General features: G+C 41.8%; 1 protein-coding gene across 1 annotated transcript in view; it reads left to right on the top strand.

Annotated features, from left to right (window-relative positions):
- LOC306756437 (proprotein convertase subtilisin/kexin type 4-like) overlaps positions 1-24,358 on the top strand; it is a gene marked incomplete at both ends in the record, with an annotated part of 271,266 nt that overhangs the window by 120,535 nt on the left and 126,373 nt on the right. Inside the window, 6 exons of the mRNA XM_079241166.1 lie at positions 9,279-9,316; positions 10,017-10,096; positions 10,850-10,938; positions 16,270-16,442; positions 17,341-17,556; positions 19,798-19,901. Of these exons, the coding sequence (XP_079097292.1) occupies positions 9,279-9,316; positions 10,017-10,096; positions 10,850-10,938; positions 16,270-16,442; positions 17,341-17,556; positions 19,798-19,901 (700 nt within the window). The remainder of the gene's footprint in view (positions 1-9,278; positions 9,317-10,016; positions 10,097-10,849; positions 10,939-16,269; positions 16,443-17,340; positions 17,557-19,797; positions 19,902-24,358) is intronic.

The raw sequence follows: 24,358 nt of genomic DNA, 5'->3' as shown, positions 1-24,358 counted from the left end.
CACACACCTGGCAGCACAAGAGTTAAAACCACCAGGAGAATTCTGCAGGGAATTTGGGTGCAAATGTATGATGCTTACATGTTATACGTCAATGTAAAGGCGAATAATCAGGCTTTCCAACAATTAGCACAATTAGAGGAGAGAAATAATCCATCAACTTGGTTCTTGCGTGTTTAAGCCCAGATGAATTTCTGCTCTCTCTCCCAGCATCACATGGAAACTGCAACCACCTAAACTCTTCCACCTACACCTCCTAGATGATGCTTGCTGTGAAAGATGTGAAAACCTGCTGCAGAGGCTTTTCGCCATTTCTTCCTGTGCTACTGCGTTGATGTTGTGGCTTTACTCCATGTTGCTCAGTAAATTTCAGAAACCTGCTGCTGCATCTTCACATTCAGGTCAACACCACAGATTCATGCCTGTGAGAACAACAGATGAGTGTCTGCAACTTAAAATAGATTTTCCCTCAATTCAAAATATTAGCTGGTCAGAACACATGCATTCAAACAGTTTCCAGTTTTTATGTTTGTTATTATTTATCAGCTTGAGCCCAGCTGATAAACCTTTAGGCTGGCTGTGTATGATGTCACATGTGAGGTTTAGAGGTGTGTGTGTGTGTAAACGTACTGTTCATAAATTCATCCTGCACTGGTTCTCTTTCCTGTTACATTAAACCTTTAGTCCCTCGTCTTCAGTGTTTGTCTTTGGCTTATCTACATGGCCTCAGTCCTGCTGCTCTTCTTGTTCCTTATTATCTCTTTCTGTTCTCCCCTCTGGTCTTTTTTAACTCATCTCTCTTTCCGTTGTCTGTTTTCTCACTATCATTGCCTTTTCTTTTGGTTTTTTTTTCTCCTCTCTCTCCCTCCACGGCTCTGTCATCTCCTCTCCTTTTCTTCCTAACACACCTGGACACGACAGAGCACCACGGCTAGTTAATAATTCTCTAATTTCCGCTCTTCACGGTGTGTAGAAGGTGTCGTAGATAACCTGATTTATCAGACGCTATTAGAATGTGAATCAGGAGTATTAAAGCAATGGACATTAACGTGCACATTGTTTAAACAACGCCACGGGACTAATGGATTTCAAAATGAATTTGTCAACACCACTGTCGGTGAATATAATTAGTCAAATGAGAGCAAAGCAGTGAAGGAGACCAGAGGAGGAGTTGGGAAGGAGTGTAATGGGCAGAAAGGGAAGTCGAACAAGCAGACAGTGCAGCAGGATGCCATCAGGATCATAGATGTGATACATAAGGAGGAGAAAAGGATTACCAGCATGTTATTAGTCCAAAATTACTAAAGTAAATTACTTTACATTGGAAGGTTTTTCATTATGTAAATATATCGCTGCAGCCATGCCATTTAGCTCTGGGTGTGAGTTCTGTTGGACGATTTTGGATTGCTCTGAAAGTGAGGAGCGTTCAAAGTTGGGTTTGTTGCGGGATGGGAACATTCTGGAGGATGAACTGTAAATGATGCTGTTGCAGTAATTAGGACATGAGGTGGAGAAGGAGAGTTTTTGAGCATTTTTTTGAGATGGAAGAAGTTGCCCAATGATTTTTCCAAAGTTTTGGGAATATGAGGAGGGAATTAATCCAGGTTGGTCGAGGGTATATATTAGGGCTGTGACGATATGCTCTTGTCCCGATTCGATTCCATTTCGATTTTTTTGGGTGCCGATTCGATTTAAATTGCGATTCTCACAATTCTTCAATGTTGCTGATTTTTGTAGATTAAAAACAAAATAATGAATAATAAATAAATAAAACCTTTTCATTTTTGTTGATTTCAAGAAGGGAAAAAACAACCCAGTAGCCAGACCATCATTCTGCTGCTATAATGCACAAGAAGACAAGTAAAAAGATCAATAAAAAACAATAAAAATGACAAAAATGTCATATATATATATATATATATATATAAATATATATATATATATATATATATATATATATATAAGTATGTATACATGTCTATATATATATATGAAAAATAAAATACCATTAATAGACCAAAGTATAAAACAAGTCAAAGAACTCAGACCTGATTATACTCTTTTTCACACACATCACACTAACAGCGACCGTTCACGCACACATTCGCCACACACCTCTCAACATCAACATACACTCAAACTTCTCATGTCTGTTTATATAATTTATGTATTATATATAACATATATTTATGTCATTTATATTTATTTTTATTTGCATATTTATCTGAAAAAAGCAAGACAAGACACCTATCAGAACCATCTCTTCTTCAGGTCTGCTGACGTGAGTGGTCCTCCTTCTGTCCATCACTTGTTATTAAGCATTTTGGTTTGGGCAGAGTGTGTTTATTCCTGTCTGAGAACAAACGTCTCAGAAACAGACATAACAGGCGTCTCTGAAAACCGATGGTAATAACATGAGATTCAACAGATAAATATGTTTGGGTCAGGTGTGTAAATTCACTCTTTACATCATAGGAAACTTGTTTAAACCAGATTAAAGCTGATTTTACATCATCGTGTGTTTTGCATGAATAAACATCTGGTTTTCCCAGATCGAAAACTCACCATCTATAGTGGTCCCAGCCCGGCTGAACTGTGCAAACCTGCTGGTAGCCTCTTATTTACACCCCAAATCTAAGTAACCATTTGTCCTTGCAGCATGACGCATCCTCTTCTCCTTCCTTCACTTTTTTGCTCTGTCTTTACGCTCCTGGATCACTGTTAGTGAACGTGGGTGTGTGGCACAGTTCGGATCCACAGTCATTTGAATAACAAGAAATTTCAAGTTGTTCTTATACATTGATTGACAGATCATGCTTAAACTTGCAGATGGAATTTACTTCAGAATTTGTGAAAAAAAAAGGAAACCAGTTAAAAGAAGCAGCAGAGAGCTGAAGCCCACACGCTCCGGAGAAACAAAGATTTCTCTCTGAGCAGCAGATCTCCACTGAAACCAGCATTTCAGGCTTGAACTTAAAGCTGTGTTTTGAGAGCTGGCCGCTGGGCTGACAGGGCAGCTGGGTGAGGCGTGGGTGGGGTAAAAAGGCCGCCGCTTGAATACTAATATTCCACTTTAGAAGTCAACCCTTCTCTTCATCACCACATCCCTCTTTTACTCCGTCCACACCTCCCTCTGCTTCTTCTCTTCCATCTTTCCTTCCCTCTCCTCTCCCAGCGGTCCTTCTCCCTCTTGTTTTGCTGCTTGCCTTCTATTCCTCCTCATGTCCTCTCCTCCCATTGCTCGCCAGCTCCAGGCTTTCCGTCACCCACGCTGCCTCCTTCTTCATCTTTGCATCGAACTCTCCATCTCGTAGCAGTCATCAAACCTTTCGTCTCCCCAACGTTAGTCTCATCGCCGTTCGCTTTCTAAAGCCCGACTGCACTCCTGCACACAAACACTTGACAAAGGCAGATAATTACACGCAAGTGTCCACTCCAGTCCTTCTTAAATACCGGGCTGATTAATGAGACAGAGGTGTAGGGCCAGGAAGTGTCACCCTCAGTGGGTGGTGATACACACCCCTGGATCGCACACATGTACTCACTGTTTTTTTTTTTTTTTTTTCTTACTCGCTTATGCAAAAATGATCAGCTATATGTGGGCTTGTTACAGAAATATTGATATCAGTGTTGCACATCCTCCACCCTCCCGCCTTTCTCCTCCTCCTCCTCCTTAACCTCTCCCCATCTTCACCTTCAAGCCTCTGTGGCAGCCTGTTGACTTGTGCCGCTTTGCTGTACAGTAACTTCCACAAAGGAGAGCCGAACAGCAAGAGCCGGCCCAACGGGGGGGGGGGGGGGGGGGGGGCAGGGGTGAGGCAGGAGGCAGATCAGGTGTAGCGGGGGCCTCTTCTGATGTGATGTCGGCTCATTTTCTCTGCAGCGGCTTAGGCACGACTCGCCGTCGGCTCAAAATGGCCTCCGACACATCTCCATGTCTGATTTGTGTGTGTGTGTGTGTGTGTGTGTGTGTGTGCGTGTGTGTTTGACCCTGAGGACCGACGTGAATGCTGCAGGAGCAAAGAGATAGAGTGCAGCTGCTGTCGCTGAACGCTGACACACATGCAGGGAAGAAAATGGGCGCGCACACACAGGCGCACAATCACAGTCTGGACTGGGTCAGCCAGGTTCAAAGCATTTGTATTCATGGAGGGTTTTTGCATTGGCTCCACCACCTACAGTGTTCCATCTAACTGTGGGACGTAGCTTTTCACTCTCACACACACAAGGACCTTGGACTGTGTCTGAGTGTGTTTATAGCTGTACTTATGGCGTGGTGCTACCTGAGTGAACGCACTTGGCTGAATGCATTCTCCTACTTGAGTCATCCTTGAAAATACTTGAGGCTGTTATGTTTTGACAACACAAACTGACGAAGTGACAAATCCCCCCCTCTCGCTATGCGCGTCGCCGTCCCGATGCCGCTGCGTCTTCCAGCTCTACACTCATGTTGATTATGTCATTTTAATGTTTTAATGTGAATGTGACAAACAATATTAAAAACACTTTGACTTGTCATTTGTAACTTGATTATCACCGTACCACATGCCATTCATGCAGGTGTAACACACACACACACACTTATGATAGTGACATACTCACACCCTGGTGGGTTCAACCCAAGCGGCAACCTCCGGCGGTTAAAAATGAAACCTGTGCGGAAGTGCATAAAACTGCAGTTCCCCCTTCATCCACTAGGGGCTGCAAAACGGGAGCAAATCCCCATAGACTCCCATGTTAAAAAGACCAACTTCAGAGCGGAAATAAACATGTTTACAGCCTGGTTCTAAAATCCATTTTCGGTTTATTAGGTCAGGTTTACCTTCATGACAACTGTGGGGGGAGTGAATTTTATTCTAACTCGCCCGTTTAAAAGTAATTTAATCTCAAAGTTCGGCATATTTAGGGGCGTGTCCTTTTGATTGACAGGTACCAATCTCCGGCTTCAAGTCAGAAGAACGTAGAACAACCGCGGTTTTTAGCCGGTTAACAACGTGACTTAGCTTTAGCCCGCTTACCTCCGTTAGCTGGTTAGCTCCTGTTATCTGTGGGTTAGCTCGGTTAGCTCTTAGCTACAGAAAGCTTGGAGTTCACTCGATGTCAATCATCCACCATGATGCTCGCCTCTCAGCTCCACCTCTTTGCCCATATTTGTATTTTCCGGGCGAAATGATGCGCATGACACTGCCAACATGGCGACGGTAGGAACCGCCCACCGAGCTTCAATTCAGCTCTTCAGAATCCTACAGGTGACGTCATGGAGGCTCCGTCCATCTCTTTATATGCAGTCTATGGTTCAACCACAGTTATAGTCTTACTCTCCACCGCTCCATGATCTTTAAGTTAATTGCCAAAGATGTTTCCATCGATTGGCTTTAGACCTTGATGTGAGCACCATTGTGCCGTTGCCTCCAACAGGCTAACATGTCCTTCCATGTACAGCAACTTGGTTCAAACAAAAACTATTAGACATTTTGTAACATTTATGGAGTAGCAATCCCAAAGGGTTAACTTCCTGCTGAATATGTACTTGTGAGTTTTTGCAGCCTTTGCATCATTAATACGGAATGATTCGAGTCTAACTTAACGAGTGAACTTATTCTAATCACAAATGGAAGCAATTTATTTGAGTTTGTTGTACAATTTCTTCATTTGAGTTCATTAAATCAACAAAGTAAGCTGTTATGATTTACCAAAGGAAGTTTTTTCCATTAAAAAAAAAAGCTTTACTTTTATTTAAGTTAATTCGATATGAGGACGATTTTGTGCACCAAAGACAAGAAACCTGCTGAGCAGTAGTATTTGGTTTTATGTTGAACGTGGTGAATAATTTGTCTCATAAAAGGAACAGTGAAATCTTTCTGTTGCTTCCTTGAGAAAAGCAAAATTTGAAAAAGAAAACAAAAAACAAAGAAACACTATCTGTGTGTTGTAATTTCTTATTTCTCGCACCCTTCCTACACTGCAGCCGCAGCAACAATGGACCTAAAAGCAACAATAATGACAAAATCTGCAGATTGTCATTCCTGCCAGCAGCCAGGGACTTAATTCATTTCATTATTTCAGACTAGAAATTGTTTTTACTTTAAAGGAAAATATTTGTATTTTTATATCTTCTTATTTTATTTTTATTCGCTTTGATTTTGGACCACTTTGCTCCAAATGATGCAACTTTAACACTTAAATGTCTCCAGTGAATTTAGGAAGTTACCACCTATCCATTCATTCTCTCTACCAGTTTAATCCCATACAGGGTTGCAGTGGGAGGGGGGGCTCGACCAGTCCAAGTTCCAGTGGGTGAGAGATGAGCTCCGGCAACGACGAGTCACATTACAAGGAGCAATGTAGAGTAATCGATTGTTTCGGGAGGAAGTTGGAGGACCAAGAGATGCAAACAACAAAACATGAAACAAAAAAAAAAAAAAAAAACTTGGAAAAGTTGTTGTTTGTTTTGTTTCGTTTCTTTTTTTTGTTGCATCGTCAGAAGTCACTTCCACAAACTGAACTGGATTTTTCTCAGGCTTCGGGAAACCATTTTTCATGTGAGAAAAGGAGTAATAAGAGCAGAGGTGTGAGTTTGGTATCAGAAGCAGAGTTAAAGTTAGGATTGAAGAAAAAACACGGACTAGACAAAAGAAACTCGATGAAGCCTGACTGTAAATGAGAAAGTGAGTTAAAAGCAAACAGATCCAGAGGAAGGGACGATGCGGAGAATAAAGCGCCCATGCTCGGATGTAGCAGGCTGACCTGGCCTGGCACGGCTCAGTGTGGCACGGCTCAGTATGGCACAGTACTGCAGGCTCCAATGAGGCGTCACCCACCCAGGGCTACATCCTGCCTGATCTGCACAATCAGGCCGCAACGGTGAAACCTTCTGCGGGTTACCATGGCAACCCGGAGGCAGTGCCTGCATGGGACAAAGGCGGGCAGGTCCTCTGTGTGTGTGTGTGTGTGTGTGTGTGTGTGTGTGTGTGATTGAAAGACAGAGAGTGAGTGATGTGCAGCAGAGCAGACGCGGCCCTCCTGGGGCCCTCATTCGTTTGTCTCTCGCTGAGACCACAGGAGCCCTGCTGCAGCAGAGATGGAGGTGGTGGTGGTGGGAGTGAGGAGGGAGGGGGAGATAGGGGAGGGGGGGAGGCAAGCCAAAGAAAGGCAACTGATGTGGAAAGAGAGGATGATGAAAAGATGCCAGGAAGGTGTAGGGGTGGGGTGAGAGAAAAGAATAAGTGAAAAGAATGGCAGTACAAATAAAACGAATGTCGGGGGAGGATTTGGATTATTTTCAACCCATTTGTTCATTCACTCATCTATCAGTCGTGTCACACCTCAGAGCGGAGCACCAATCAAGACTAAACTTCATTTTAAAAAAATGACTTTGCACTTCACTCTGGCAAATTAATTGCACCAATTAGGAGGGCACTCAATATTCAAAATTTTAATAACCTGTCTGCCACACAGCAAGCTCAAATGGCTCAAAACGGCCCTTTTCCCATTCCTCCGTGCAACATAATAACATGACAAGTGCACTTAGAACTTACTAAATGCACAAAACATTTCTAATAAGGCACGCGTGGTTCTGAGCACCAAATATCCTTTGATTCTTTCTGCAAACATCGTCGCCCTTCAATCTTTTAGGCTTCCTGCGTTTAATCACCACATTGATCATATTATCAGGACTTCCTCTCTTGCTGCCCTGCAGGCTCAGAATAAACTGTGCTTTCCCTCCTGTGTGCACACATCAGATTGAATCCTCTGCACAGATGTGCCTTTTATTTACACAGACTGTGAAAATCAACACATAACGCAGAATCAGAGTCCTTAATAGAAACTAATCATGTCAAGTCCGTCGTGCAAGAGAAGCCTCTCGCATCACTTTGGCTGTTTCATACCATGGTGGACGCTCAGAAAGTCACATTTCTTATACAGAAAACAGAGGTTTCATCTCAGAAGCAATAAGAAGCACGCTGAACATAAATGTGCAAAGGTCTTGAGCCCCGTTTCTTTGTTGCTAGGGAAATATGTGCAAACTTGTATAGAAATGCGAAATATTAACTGGATCAGAAATGTCACAGATTTAACTGGATTAGACAATCTTTCCTGTAATTTCCAATAAATCGTCTTCAGGAATGGTTCTCGAGGCTTTTCCTCTGGAATTTTCTGCCAGATGATCCCAAACTGCTTGAGCAGCGTTGCTGTCAGGGCTCTGGGGAGGTTTCATCCCTCCATCAGACCTGCTGCCACTGATGTTCAGTCCAGTTCTGGACATACCTCAGCCTGTTCTTCCAGTTTCCTTCCCTTAGAAATGGCTTCCTGACAGCCTTCCTCAGAGAGCATTTCCGATAAGGTCTACATGCATCTGTCAGGTCCGCTGTCGGGTCTTTGTCCCATTGTTTTTATGTGGACGTTATGAGACTGTCAGATCCAGTTCATCTGCTGTAAATAATCTTTCAGGCCCAACACGTTTTCATTTATCTTCTTCTTTTCCAGCTCTCTCTTTGTTTTCAAGGACACGCTGCGCAGCATGCAGAGATGTACCAGATTTTCAGCTAACGGCTCCTTTGGGAATCACCTTCCTACAAACTTATTATAATATGGCTGTTAAACTGAAGTTTTGCATTTCATATCGATGTATTTTTTTATTCTTAAATAACTCACAGAGCAACATCAATGGGGTAAGAAACAACCAGAAATGAGCAGGTACATCTACTGGACTGAAATTGAAAGGAAACGGAGCGAAGATCCAAATAAAATCTTTTAAAACATTTTTTTTTAAAAAAAGCTGAAGAACTAATGCTCAGGACCACTTTAAGATTAATGTCTGGTTGAATGAAAATAATAAATAATACACTGAAAAAATTCAGCCTTGAAAAACAAGAAAAAAATATAGAAAAATGAGGTAAATGTTGCTTAAAATGAGAGAAATTATCTGCCAACAGAACAAGAAAATTTGGCTTGTCAAGACTTCCCAAAACAAGTAAAAATAGTCAAACAAGAGGAATTCTCTGGCATAAAAACCAGGAATTCCCTTACCTTTAATAAAAATAAGCATATGTGTACTCAATTTAAGATTTTTAATCTGACTTAAATTTCAGTTTTTGCAGGGTACTGATTGTGACAATAAAATATGAGGTTGTTTTAAAGGAGAGGAACTGTCCACAGTGTAACAAGGTTTTATCCTGTAGAGACAGGAAGTATAATCTGCCTCTCTCAGTTTGGTTTGAAGTTCAAAATCCTTCTCAGCAAATCCAACGTTTTCTTTTTTTCTCTCTCTTCTTTTTCAGGTGTAGATCACACAAACAAGGACCTGAAGAGAAACTTTGTAAGTAAACTCAAAATGAACTCAGCTTAAGTGAATTTGAGCGCTATCAGACAGTCATGGACATGTTCTCTTTGTCTCACTGCAAACTTGTCTGCGCCGTTTGCATCGCACAAACACATCTGCTTTTTCATTAGTCTGAAATCCATGTATTGACTTTCTTTACTTTCCACCTCAAACTGAGGACGATAAAGTCTCGCAGGGCGATGAAGCTGTTAAGCTGCTGTTATTCTGGCCAGCCATAAAGCATATGTGTGGTGGCAGTTTTGTTTGGTCCTCCCTTGTCATTTATAATCCTATAGGCAGCTGGAAGCACACAGGCCAACTTGTACTTTGTCAGAGCAGATTGTCTGGCATGGATAAGCCTGGCTGCAGAGAGAGAGACATAATTGCTCTTGTACAGTGTGCTGCCAAGACATCCTCCTCCTCCTACTCCTGCCATGCCTATATACACTGGCAAGTCATTCAGACATGCTCACTTTTATGAGGCACACACATAAACCACACAGAGGCATCTCATCTGCGACAGTGATTGCCGTCAGTCTGAGGAAATATGTTGACAGACTAATTCAAGTGCCAGTATCACCAGTTCTTCCAGGGATTCCTTCATTTCCTGTCATGTCGTGTCGTGCTGATGTTTTGTGTCCAGAGTTTTGCTTTGTCCTCCAGCGTGCATCATTTGTTTTCTGTCTGGCTTTCGCAGGAGCCCCTCGCCAGTTTTGACCTGCGTGCCTCACATGGTCTGTCTCATGATCCCATGCCTGTCAGAGATGAGGAGAACAGGTAGCGACCATCGTCCTTGTGCTGTTCTCTCGCGGGACATAATTTATCAAAGAGCATCCAGAAATGAGAATAAGAGTGAAAAGAAGTGGATGAATCAGTGTATCTGCTGTAAAGTGAACAGCAGCTGAACCAGTTTATCCACTGGTGGGAGTTTAGCTGGCTTAGAACTGCCATTTACTAAAACTGAATTCATTTAGAGAAATCAATTCTATGATCCAAAAAAAAGTGCAGAAAAGGAAACAGGATTGAAAGTCTGATCATGAAATGATGTATAATATTAGTGGATAACAGTTTGACTTTTATCACAGACGATGCCAAGATACAGTTTTGATTCAGAAGCAAGTAACTGATGGGAGATACGATAACATCCATGTGTTACCAGGAAACGTCTTCTGATTAGGGAGGGCTTCCTCAATAAGATGATTTCTTTTTTAAATTTGAAATGTGAAATTGTTTTTAAATGAGTCATGTTAAGCTAAGAATTGTTATTTTGCTTCACATGAGAATGAAGTCTTCTGCAGACTCTTTCCTCTCAGCTGCAGCTCTCCAGTTTGTCACCAGTCAGGATGTATCTCATTATTTGTCTTGGCACAATTATGGTTTTTGTTCAGGTCAAAAGACCCTACACCCCCCCCTCCTCACACACACCCCACACCTCCCAAAAAAAAAGAAAAGAAAAAAAGAGTACTCTCATCCCTGCATATTTAGTCTCAGCATGCGGCTAACATCCTCTAACCTCCCTTCTGGTTTCAGTCATGGCACCCATTGTGCAGGGGAAGTTGCCATGGAGGCCAACAACTCCTACTGTGGTGTGGGCATCGCCTTCAATGCCAGGATTGGAGGTGAGGAAAACAGTACAGCCTTATGAGACAGTGGGTGGAGGATGCATCAGCCAAGAATATGATATAGCAGAAGAAGCATTTCAGAAACACTCTGCAACCCTCCAACGAGGCATTATTACTGGTATTATTGTCATCAAACTTAGTGAAGTGTATGGACATCCAGTAAAATACAACAAGCATTTCATTTTATCTTTGGTGTAATAGAGAGACAACTTACACTTACTGGCCACTTTACCAGACACACTCCTCAGAGATGTTACTCCATGTTGACATGAAGCATCACACAGTTGCTGCACATCATGATGAGAATCTCCCGTTCCACCACATCCCAAAGCTGCTCTGCTGGACTGAGATCTGGTGACTGTGGAGGCCGTTGGAGGACAGTGAACTCATCGTCATGGTGGAGATGATGTGAGCTTTGTGACATGGTGCATCATTCTGCTGGAAGTTTCCATCAGAAGATGCTACACTGTGCTCAGAAAGGGATGGACATGGTCAGCAGCAACACTCAGGTGGTCTGAGGTGGTCCAACCATGGCATGGTGGTACCAAGGGGCCAGGAAAATATTCCACACGCCATTGGCCAGCAGCCTGAAACCATGATAAAAGTCAGGATGACACGTTTTCATGATGTTTCCACCAAAGTCTGACCCTACCACATGAATATGGAGCTGAGACTCATCAGATCATTCAACATTTTCCATGTTCTGTTGTCCAGTTCTGGTGAGTGTGTGTAAATTTCAGCCTCAGCTGACAGGAGTGGCGCACGGTGAGGTCTTCTGCTGCGGAAGACCATTCAATTTAAAGCTGGACATGTTGTGTGTTCAGAGATGTTCTTTATATCTTGGTTGGAACAGTTGTTATTTGACTTCCTGTTGTCTTTCTGTCATCTCCAACCAGTCTGCCCAGTCTCCTTTGACCTCTGACACCAACAAGGCTATTTTTATCCAGACAGCTGCTTCTCAAAGGATGTTTTCTCTTTTTCAGACCATTCTCTGTAAAACCCAGCAACCATGCCATGTTCAGTCACCCTCTTTCTCTCATTCTGATGTTTATTTTAATCTCCAGCAAGTCATTTTGAACATATCTGCACAACAACATGCATTTAGTTGCTGCCGTGTGATTGGCTGATCAGCTGATCGTATCAACAGCAGTTTAACGGGTGTACCTGAGCAAGTGCCCAACAAGTATTACAAAATAAACTTGTATCAAACATAATTTAACTTTACAGAGCCTCGCTGCCTAAACTATTAAATAAAAATGAATTTAATCAATGAAACAATAAAGACTACATTCCTGTGATGGACTGGTGACCAGACCAGGGTGTATCCCACCTCTTGCCTGATAATTGCTGGGATGAGCTGCAGATTTCCTGTGACCCAGAATTTGACAAAATGATACAAGAAGTGACTGAAAGACTGAAACAATAGTGAGTTGAGATAGACATTAACCAGCCGATATTCTGCTGTGACGTGTATATGATTTGATTGAAAAAGTTTATTTGAACATAATGAAATCTGAAAACAAAAACAAGAAAAAAAGACAAAAATAAAAACAAAACAAAACATATAAATAAGATGACGTTTAGTCAGAAAAACGACCACGTCCTCCAACGAGCTGAGCTGTTTTTGAGGCGAGCAACTCGCTTCAACTGGACTTCTACTGCATATGATGTAAAACTTGATGTTATCTTCGGGTTGGGTCAGAATTAAACTGTAATGTTTTTTGGTTTTAAACTAAAGCATTTTCAAATGTAGAGACAACAAAAAAGGTAGTTGTGTTATTTCCCCTGTCTTCAAATCCCAGCTGGAAACAATGTAAATAACAGCTCTATCCGCGAGAATCCGTATGTCTGTTAGAGAATACTTATTGGCAGAAATCAGAAATATGTCTTGAATAAGACAGAAAGATTTGCAGATATGTGCATTATGTGTGTGTGTGTGTGTGTGTGTGTGTGTGTGTGGCATTTGGTTCATGTGAATACAACACGGTGCCTGGCTGCTATCGAGCCGTGCTGACCCCATTTAACAGCTCATCTTTTTTAGTGGGAGCTTCAGTAATGGCCTTTTTAGGGTCCATCAGGGCGTTGGTATGGGATGAATGAACCGAATACATAAAATTGACTATTTTCTGTTCAAATCAAGATTTTTACAGGATATAATAAAGTGGCAAAAAAACACACAAGTTTATAAGGATGTTTGAATAAGATCTCCTGCAGCTCTCAGATCTTTACGTCTAATTTAATACCGTCATGCTGTGAGCACAAAAACATGGGAAATTCAAGGAATACCTCGGCTGAACTCTGACATTTGAACTCTGCTCTGTTGTCTTTCATCCCTGACATCCAATCATTTGTGACAGACTGATGAGAGCCGGTTGCAGAAGTGACAGAAAAAGAGAAGCAAACAGTTCATGAGACAAGACCTGGAATCTCTTTCTGCACTTAGTGTCAATTTTACCTTGTTGGGTCATAAACAGAGTCTGCTGCAGAGGAGATGAAGGGGTAAGACCCGCATGAAAGATGCTGATTGAGCTGCTGAGGGCCGATGACAGCAGCATGTTGGCTTATTTTTCCAATGGACGTTTCGTTTGAAACGTTTGTAACGTGTTCTTTAGTATTGTTTTAGTTCACTTTTCTACACATGTAGCTTTATATAATCATGCACACATGTTAGCAAAATGTTTTTTCTCATCTTTGTATTTATCTTGTGGTGATTTTCTGTATTTATTTATATTTTATCTGACCTTAAAATATATCTTATATAAAATATATATAATGACATTAATGTACCCTTTTCCTAATTTATGTGCACATCACTGGTACATGCAGAAAACTACTTCTGGACTGCAGAAAGCACAGCTGTAAAGTGAAATACATTATATGTTCAGTATCCTCACATGCCAGGAAAGAAACTGCAGAGAGAACAGCAAGCATAGAGGAGGAGGGAAAGCACTGCTTGTTGATAACAGATGATGTTATGCTGGAATTAACACAGAGAAAGAATAAACCTGCAATCTGGAAGTGAAGCTGTTGACAGCTAGTTTCTGTTCACATCAACGGTTGATCAGGAGTCACGTGAAGCTGTTTCCAACCTACGAACTCAAATATCCAGACTATATTACTGAGGCGAAAGCAACTCAGTGTTGTGCTGTGTTATTTGTCCTGAGAAGAAATAAAAATAAGAGTCATACTGAATCAGAAGCTTTGCATGCACACGTCGACATATCAGCACAGTCATGCCGTCGTACTATACCAGCTGATCACACTGAAAAAAGATCTTGCATTTGTGATATAAATGCCAATCAGAGAAAATTGAGAAAAATTATGTTCTTTACATCATAAATGTGCAGGTTTCTGTTCAGTCAGTTTCTGTGCAACTTACTGGCTTAAATTTGGTGCATCGAGCAATTAACTGGCTGCAGATAACTACAGATTCCAGACATTACCAAAGTTTTTTTTCCAAGTTGTTACTTTGGATTAAATCATGACAACTTGATTATTACTTTTTAAAATGATAAACATTGGGGTGAATTGAATTTTTCATTCAGCTTTCAAGACATATTCATCATCTATTTATCGCAGTTGCATGTTTTGTAAATCTCAGCAGCAGGGCGGCCGTCGGAAGCAACACTTGGAACAAAAACAGCCAACAAACTGGAGTGAGGACACTTTTATGTGTCTTCCAGCATCTTAACAACACAGTTTTGCGACTTTGAGCTCTTCTTTGGTCGTGGATGGACATGTTTCTTTAGTGAAAGCTGCTGCTGCCTGAAATTGTAGAGCAACTTAAAACTTCCTGCACTACTGGTTGAACTAGTTGGTGTTGTTTTGTCTGCATGCTAACTTAGGCCGAAACCCCACAGACAGGTGCTCACAAAGCAAATTAAAGGTGAATAAATAAAGTGATTCCTCTCTGTGTGCTACTGTAGTGTCTTTGTTGTCCACTGATTTTAAATGACAACTCTGCATGCTTGCTTAGGCTGCTGATGCCAGACTCTGCAGCTTCTTCATGCAAGGTTGTAAATGATGTAGACTCCATTGAATTTCAACCCTTGTCGTTTCTCTTTAAAGACGCATTACGTAACTTTTTGACCTTAAAACTCTGTGTTCTGGACTTGATTGTTGACAAAGGGACATCTATCATGTGCATTTCTGGAGCAATTGCTGCCCAGCGGCGTGCCGAGGCTGAGAAATCAAACTATACAACGTTTTTCATCCGAGACGCTGCACGACGTAGCAGCAGAGTTACTCCTCACATGCTGGAAAACGGATAAATACACACTGGCTGTTTTAAATGCCCACCGTCGCAGAAATGCAAGAAAAATAAAAGAGAGAAAAGGACTAAACAAAAGTGACTGTAAGATTGTCTTTTGCTGGTTGGAGAGAATTAACAGTCTTTAAATTCACTCAGAAATTTACCTCATTCAGTGAACTTTTGATATTTTCTCCCAAATAACCAGCAATGATGCCAGTGCAGATGGATCAGAAATACAGCAAGAGCACACAGAGATTAACTGTAAAAGGACTTTACAGAGTTTATTTTTCTCCATTTGACCTTTGTTTATCTGCAAACTCATTGCGACATGCAGTCACATTTACAAAAGAGTTTTTGAACGGACAAAACACAGTTTATTTACAGCCACAGGCAGCTCTCACAGTGAAGAACGCTGGTTCCCAACCTAAAGGGGGTCCAAAAAGACACAGGGGATCTCGAAAGCTTTGAACACTCAGAGCAGTTGATATTAATGTCCACATATTTATTTAAAAAAACTTGTTAATTTAACTTCAGCTTTAATGGAAGGACAGGTCTTCCAAACCAAGCATGATTTCATCATAGGGTTGGGAAGGGGTCCATGGCTTCGTAGTAGGTGCATGGATGGAGTCCTCAAGGAAAATAGGTTGGGAACAAGTGATATAGAATATAGAGTTCATTTAAGAGTCAAAAGCAAGTTACATCTGAAATAAATAAATAAATAGTCAGTGAGAGATTATAAATGTGTCTAAGAAGCCGTCAGAAACAGTCTGGAAGAATCAACGGGGAGGCTGATAAAATGGGAAGAAATTCCTGCCAAGATCAGTGTAACATGCAGCAACCAGCAGAGCCAGACAAAAGGCGGCAGCAGCACACTCCACCACAGTCCAGCTGCAGAAAGTCTGCTCACATTATGGTGAAATAATGCTGCACTTCCGCAGCAACAGTTTCTTTTTCTTTTTAAAGATGTATCACACATAAAAGAGCCTTTGTGTGCAGAAATAAAATAAAGTTCTGATTTGGTATTTCTATGAACTCCTTCCAAACCTAGATGTTTGTGACCTCTTGGATGTGTCCAGGTATCCGCTTGCTGGATGGTTCTGTCACGGATGCCATGGAGGCCACCGCCCTGACCTATAACATTCACTTCATTGACATCTACGTCTGCAGTTGGGGCCCGCGGGACGATGGGGCAGAGATGGACGGCCCGCACCGGCTGACAGAGCAGGCCCTCCGGCTAGGAACTCACAAGGCAAAGCTTTCATCTCCAAGTTGCCACCGCTGCCTGTCAGATGTGAAGCTGACAGTCACACTGCCAGTAGAGCTGAGACTAGAAGGACAAAATGTGGAGCGCTCAGATGTCACAGAGTTGGATTATTTGTCCTTTTTTTTTTCTTTTCCAGCTTACTAAATACATTTCTATAGCAGCTGGAACATTGCAGGGAGGGCTTAGCATCTATATTTGCCCCTTTTTTTTCATTCTGGGCCTTCCCACAGTACTTCTACCTTGCTGTAAATGGAAACACTCCACCACACTCTCGCACTATTATTCATTTATTTTTACATTCAAACACTTTCCACAGAAAAAATTCCAAACTCGCTTGCAAACCTTCATACATCGCAGTTGAAGTCAGAATAAATAAAATACTGTGTGAAGGCGGGATTGAAAGACCTTTGAGAATATTTCCTTTGGTTTATGTGGAGGTACTTTCTTTCTTTTTCTGAAAGGGTTGCCAGCCTTTTTGGAGGGAAACAAGTAAAAATGGGCACAGTGGGGTATTCTAACAGAGATTTAAGGATGTTATTGGGGTACCAGTGCTAGATATCCAAGGGATTCAGTATGAACTGAGCCCTTTGTGGAAAGCAACCTTCATTTTCTTAGCGCTTTCTGTCCTTTTACAAAAAACAACTTGTCTTTTCTCATATTTTCAGCATGAAACAACAATATATCTTATTAGGACAAAAACAACCCTTTAATTATTTCCAATAAGTTAGCAGCCATATGAATTAGCAACATAAAGCTACATATCGGCAGAAACAACGACTGATAAAGAGAAACTCTGTTCTGGGTAGACTTGTAGAAATTGTTACATCACTGTAATGTTATAGATCAATTTCAATCCTTTTTCTCTCTCAATCTGTTTTTTCAGGGCCGTCATGGGAAGGGCAGCATCTTTGTGTGGGCGGCAGGTAATGGTGGAATACAGCATGACCACTGCGGTGCAGACGGTTATGTCAACTCCATCTACAACATCGCTATCGGCGCCGTCACTCAGACCGGGGAGCCGGCTTACTTTGGTGAGCCCTGCCCCGGAGTCATGGCCGTCACTTTGTCAGGGGCCGGTGTGGGTGGCTCTCTGCCTCTGGTTAGTATATGGATACCTTTCAACATCAACATCCACATACACTACTCACAAAAAGTTAGGGATATTTGGCTTTCAGGTGAAATTTATGGAAAATGCAATATGTTCATGCAACAGTGATATAATATCATAAAAGTAAGACATTTAAGTAGAAGGATGCACTACTGATTTCCTCATCTCAAAAAATTCATTCAACACAAAAGGTAACAACAATGGTAGTTACACCACAACAAAAAATTTGAATGTCTCAATATCTCGTCATGTGCCCTTGAGCATCAATTACAGCTTGACAACGACGTCTCATGCTGTTCACAAGGCAACTTATTGCCTGCTGAGGCATGGCATCCCACTCTTCTTGAAGGGCAGCCCTCAGGTCATTGAGGTTCTGGGGTGCAGGGTTTTGAGCCTCTACACGACGGCTCAGCTGATCCCACAGGTTTTCAATGGGATTCAGGTCTGGAGAGAGTGCAGGCCATTCCATTTGAGGTACACCAGTCTCCAACAGCCGTTCCCTGATGATGCGGCCTCGATGAGCAGGAGCATTGTCGTCCATGAAGATGAAATTAGGCCTGTGCTGTTCATGTAGGGGCACAATCACTGGATTAATGATGTTATTCGGGTAGTATGGGCTTGTCACTGTACCATTCACAAAGTGTAGGGCAGTTCTGTACCAAGTGGACACCCCTGCCCACACTGTAACACCGCCACCACCAAAAGCTCGCCTGGTGACAACAGTGGCTGATGCATAGCGCTCTTCCTGACGTCTCCAACATCGTTGCCGGCCATCATTTCTGCTCAGTGTGAATCGACTTTCATCAGAGAACAGCACTGAGGCCCACTGGTTCCTCGTCCAGCGTAAATGCTCCCTGGCCCATGCAAGACGATGATGCCTGTGCCTGGTGGTGTGGTCAGGTACCCGTGCAGGTCGTCTAGCACGCAGACCACGCTGATGGAAACGGTTTCGAATGGTCTGACGAGACACTTGGGTGCCTCTCACCTCTCTTAAACGTGCCTGGAGTTGAGTGGCATTCATCATCCGGTTTCTCAGGGCAGTGTTCACAATGTAGCGGTCATCAGCACGGGATGTGGCCAAAGGACGTCCACTTCTAGGCCTTTCTGTGACTCTTCCAGTCTCTCCATATCTCTGTTGCAACCTGCTGATGACACTCTGTGACACTCCAAGCTCAGTGGCCACTTCTCTCTGAGAACGTCCTGTTTGAAGCATCGCAATGGCAAGGGACTGTTGTTCCATTGTTAGGTGTCGTCTTGGTCTCATGATGTCAAAATGTGAACAGCATGATGAGGACAACTGTTTAAACACCAGCTCTAATTGAACCAGGACATTTATTGGTCAATTCAAGGATCACACACCTGCCATGATTTTTGCCATTAAGCTCCTTGCTAGAGAACAGCAACTTGTGCAAAATTTATTGAAACATTTAACAGTTGGACATGTGCATTTAAAAGCTTAGAGAAGATCACATTAAGTTCACCTGTACAGGTTTGAATGCATTTTAGGCTTGTTGTGAAATTTCACCCAAAAGCCAAATATCCCTAACTTTTTGTGAGTAGTGTATATACCTCTCTTTTTTTTTTTTATTTAGATCTAATGCAGCACTTATATTTTTGATGTGGTAAAAGGCCAATTTATATATATACATATATATATACTGTATACAAGATGTAGATACTCTATGTATATATATGTACGAGCCGGCAGCCCGACTGTTTTGCTTCTTGGAGCTGTGAGAAGCCTGTTAAAGAGCAGTCACTGGTGTGATATTTATCGAGGGCTGCCAAATGACCTAGGTGATTGCGCGGGACACATACCAAGACACTGAGAAATGAGTGTTAATTGGAGGTAAAGCATGGCTGTAGTGGCTGAAAATGGAAGAGGAAGAAGCAGAAGTGTTGATGGCGGATGTAACACTGAGAAACCCATACGCCACCTCCAAGGCCGTAGAATCAGAAAGACGAGTTTTATCACAGTCATGTCACCTATGTCCGCACCTTGTAGGTGTCTGCCCTTATTCACCTTGTACTCAGAGAGAGCTACATCTCTTTTAATCAGTATTATGAAATTGTTTTTTACATGTACTCAGCAGCAACTGTTACTATGGCAACTCTGTTGGCTTTACCAGCTGAAAAGAGTCATTTTATATCTAAAAAGTAAAAAAAAAAAAAAACACATTCCATCTATATACCATATACACTTTTCCCCTTCATATGCTTATTATCTTCCAGGTGACTGTAACCAACATTGGGGATGGGTGTGTCACACACTTTCCGGGAACTTCCAGTGCTGCTCCCATCGCTGCAGGGATCCTGGCGCTTGCCTTAGAAGTAAAGTGAGTCTACTGTATAAAGTCATACTACATAATAATCTCCAATGCCAGTATGCAGAATCAGGGGTTAAATTAGGCTGCGTCAGATCTGCAGCCAGCCTTTTACCATCCCTTTCCTTGTGTCTTTAAGTCATTCTGTTTCCGCAGATTTATTGCGTAGTGCGTCAAACTGTAAAGATAAACAGCAGAAAACCGCGCAACATGACAAAACACGCTTAACATTTTAGCTCAACTTTGCTCCGACAAGCCTGGATTTTTCCCAACAAGCCCACCTGGGAACCCTGGGTATCAGTCCCGTCATGTGTCAGGCAGATGGCGCAGATGGCAGGGAGAGATGGATGGTGAGCTAGAGAGGAAAAAAAAGGTCAAACTGCTTGAATGTGAATTGATCTGCTGCTCTGCTCCCACAGGAAGCTCTGGGATAGTTTTCTTTTTGTCGGTTTTTTAAGAAATGCTCTTTTAGTATAGTAGCAGGTTAATTCACATTTAATTATTAGTAACACTAATCCATTTCAGAGCGTATTTATGAACATAAACATTCTCTGCTTGTTACGTGGAAGCTAGTAGAAGTCTCTACTTCATGGACATATTTCCTCGACAAAATAAAAGTGCAAACAGTCTTCTATGAAATGTCTAAAGGTCTCTTTGGTTGATTTTTTTCCTGTTGTTGTTGTTGTTCAGTCGCATTCATTCCCATCCTTTACTCACAAAATGCTTGTTAACAACTGCTAGCATGCAAACATAGCTAGCTAAGGTGGTAAACATGGTGCCTATTAGAGTGTGTTTCCTCAACGTCACAGGTTTTAAGTTATTACATCAATCATAAACACGTTTCCATGCTAATATTAGCATTAAGAATAAAAAATAGTCGTGTAGCCTTCTAAAAGCTACATGTAATTAAAGGAGTCCTATTATGGTATTTTGAGTTTTCTGAGCTTTCTACAGTGTTACAGTGTTGAATCCTCATCAGACATGTGAACGGCACCATTTTTTTATCACCTAAACGCATGTTTGAGTTTCAGTTTGAGTTCCAGCACTCTTTCCGTTCGGTTTCCATGGTGACGAAAAACGCGTCGTTTTAGAGAGTTTTTTTCTACTTGGAAATCCTTGTGAGTCCCGGGGGATAAGGTTCGGTGATTGGTTACCTTCTACTGGTTAACAAGGGCATGTACAAATACATCAGGCAGGTGGAAAACGTGGGATAAAGTTATTTCCAACGATGGCTGGTGAGTTTACCAAAGAGAGACATCCTGCTGCATTCGTTGCTGTGGGTTGCTGTTTTCCACTTCGTTTTCAGGCTCTGATTCAGGTTCCAACATGTAGGGCTGTATGCTACGTGTTGACATTGTATTTTGCTTTTTTATTGAGTTCATATGAGCCTAATTCTTCTGTTTATGAGATGTTACAATGACGGCAAAAGCAGGTGCGGTGCGCGCTCCCCATGTAGTGCAGTGGCGGGAGGCGGGGCTTAATGCGGAAGAGTCTCAATCCACTCGTTTTGCCCACAGGCTGATCTGACAGCCTACGGAGAGGGTCGGTCTGAAGTAAATAAAGCGATTTGTGACAATAACTCGATCAATCCCAGCCCTTCTGGTGTCAGAAATAAAAATAAATTAGCCTGAAATGCACATAATAGTTCCACTTTAATTTCAGTTCATATCAGGGTATTTTTAAAGAGTTCAATTCAGTCCAGTTCACTGGACCCATTATAATCTGATTAAAATTATACAATCCACAACAGTCCGATTTATAATAATAGTGTTCATAAAAGCCAGTTGAAGAAAAATGATTAATATGCTAAGGAAATCAACACATTGCATCATATCCTCTCTTTGATTTGATCTTCTATCCTCGGCATGCATTGAATAGGCAACAGTGAGTGGAAAAGCCTCCAGCACAGCAGAGTTAGGAAGGGCAGCCATTTGCATCGTGACATTGTCCAGGCAATGTAAGATCTAACTGGACACATGGATCATAGCAAAGCAGCAAAAGAAAACCATATTGATCAATGTAGCCATCCCCAATTATGGAAATATCACGACAGAGGGACTCAATAAACTAGAGAAATACCAAGGATGCAAGGAAGAAATAGAAAAAACCTGGAAGGTGGAGGTCATTGCAGCACTGGGAGCCCCTCGCTGGGGAAGTGGTGCCAGCTGATACCTGAAGAAACATCAGGCATCTTCCAGAAGAGTGCAGTCTTCAGCTAAGATACTCCATAGGACCCTTAGCTGGAGCCTATCCCAGCAATCATTGGAGAGGCAGGATACACCCTGGACAGGGCGCCTGTCCGTCGCAGAATACAACAAATACTTTTTTTTTTATAATCTGTGCAACACGCTTTGTCCTTTTGAAGGCCTGTTAAGAAGATATGATCTGTGACGTGTCAGCCATACTGTTTGCAGCGTACCTAAAGCAGCACAGTGGTGATGCATGCTGATGATGCACTTCCACATCCACCGAGTTGCCCCGCTGTACCCAGAGGCAGTTACTTTGATTCATAAATGACTTAATCAGTTATTTACCAAAATTATTAAAGATTTATTATGTTGTTAATTTTATCCCTTATCAGTTAATTAACTGGCTATTTCCACTCTGCAGTTGCTTGAAAAGCTGTGTCCCTCTTGGCATTTTTCTTTTTTGGTTTTGGCACAAAACAGCCTTAGAGTTTACAAACTTGACCACTTAAGAAAAATATCTTAAGATTTACAGACAAAAACGATAATAAAATATTAAATAACAAATTAAATAAAATCGTTGTATGCAGACGGCAAACGTATGCTCTACGTCTGGGTTTATTCCCTCAATTTAGATCTGGTTGAGCATTTATTTCCCTCAATGCACTGTGCAGTCATAATGTCGCTTGATTTACAGATTTATATGATCCCAGAGTGTACAACACCAAAAAGGAAAATAAAAAATAAATAACACAAAGTTATCAACTAATTTCTGAAGAAATATGATTATTATTAAAAACATATTGAAAGCTTTCCCACAGGGAAGCACGGTGGTGGTAGCTTCATGCCGTCATCTTCTTCCTTTTCTTGTTTTCTTTGTTTTGTTTTATTGTTTGTTGGATTTTTCCTGTAATCCTTTGGTTTTCAGAAATTATTCACTGTCAAACAATTGGTTTGATATTGTGGAAAATGTATTTTTAAAAAAACGGAATATTTTAGAGATGCATGTAACCTGCATGCACTCAGATTGAATATCTAAAGAGACTTTAGTTGTTTCAGAAGCTGCTCTATGAAAGTGCAGCCTTTAGTGTGAATACTTGTGCTTTTTCAGGTTCACTGTGGTTTTTTTTTTTTTCTTTTTATCAAATTTCTTTTTTATTTCATTTTTACTAATATCTTGCACTTTTAAAGTGGCAGACGCGCCGTAATAATCAAACCTCACAAACATCCCTAAAGGTTGGGAGAGCGCAAAATCACAATAATTCCCCATAAGTGAATATTTTCACAAGATACCATAAAAAAAAAAAAAAAATCTTGTTTTTCTGAGAATTTTCTGAGAACGATAATTTCGCACCTTGCACTTCTGAGTTTCTCCTTCCTTGTCTCCTTTACCTTTTCACAGCCCCTCCTTGACATGCATCATTTCTTCTCCTGCTCTTTCTTTGTCTAAATCTGCAAATACATCTTCTGGATCCCTTTTTCTCCTCACCCTCCTTTGTCTTGTCTCTCACTTCCTACTATTTCCCAAGCCTCCTTTCCCTTCATCGCTCTTAACACACCAGCTGTCGTCGTGGCCTCAGGCCTGGTGTTTTGTGGTGGAATCAGCAGCATCTACGCCCCCTTCATGTTATGGATAGTACTAAAGGCCAGCTTTACTGCTCCAGCTGTCATGCAGCAGCGTTCTCAGTCTCAGTTGCTTGGCTGTAAAATGGAGCGCGGGTTCCCCTGGGCGAGGCGACTCCCAGGACATTACTGTTAAAGGCTTTGTCGTGACCCGCTGCCACTGACTAAACTATATATCACCTCTCTGGCTCAGACCAGCAGCATTCTGCTCACGTCTTTATGGAGCTGGGTTCTCTCACTCTATATCTGTGTGGTTTTTAGCTTCCCTCGTTCCTTCTCTCACTCTCTCTGTTTCAATTTTCTACCCACAATTCACACAAACACACACAATCATTTCTTTTACCATATCCTTTCACAGCAAACCTGGAGCTCATTCATCAGTAACAACTTAGCTTGTGTACAGCACGCACAACCACACATGCAGTAATATACACTCACTGGCCACTTTTTTTTGGGTGTTTAATTGCTTATTAACTTAAATAGCAAATCAGCCAATCGAATAGCAGCAGCCCAGTGCGTTTATGCATGTAGATGTAGATAGGATGATTTACTGAAGTTGAAACTGAAAGGAGAAAGTGGATTGTTGGTGCCAGATGGGCTGGTCTGAATGGTCTGAGCCAAAACACCTCGTTGATGTCAGGTTAGAGCAGAATGGCCAGA

Source organism: Telmatherina bonti, assembly GCF_933228915.1.
Source record: "Telmatherina bonti genome assembly, chromosome: 5".
NCBI lineage: Eukaryota > Metazoa > Chordata > Actinopteri > Atheriniformes > Telmatherinidae > Telmatherina > Telmatherina bonti.
Note: the sequence above shows the minus strand (reverse complement) of the source record. Positions and strands in the feature narration are given on the sequence as shown.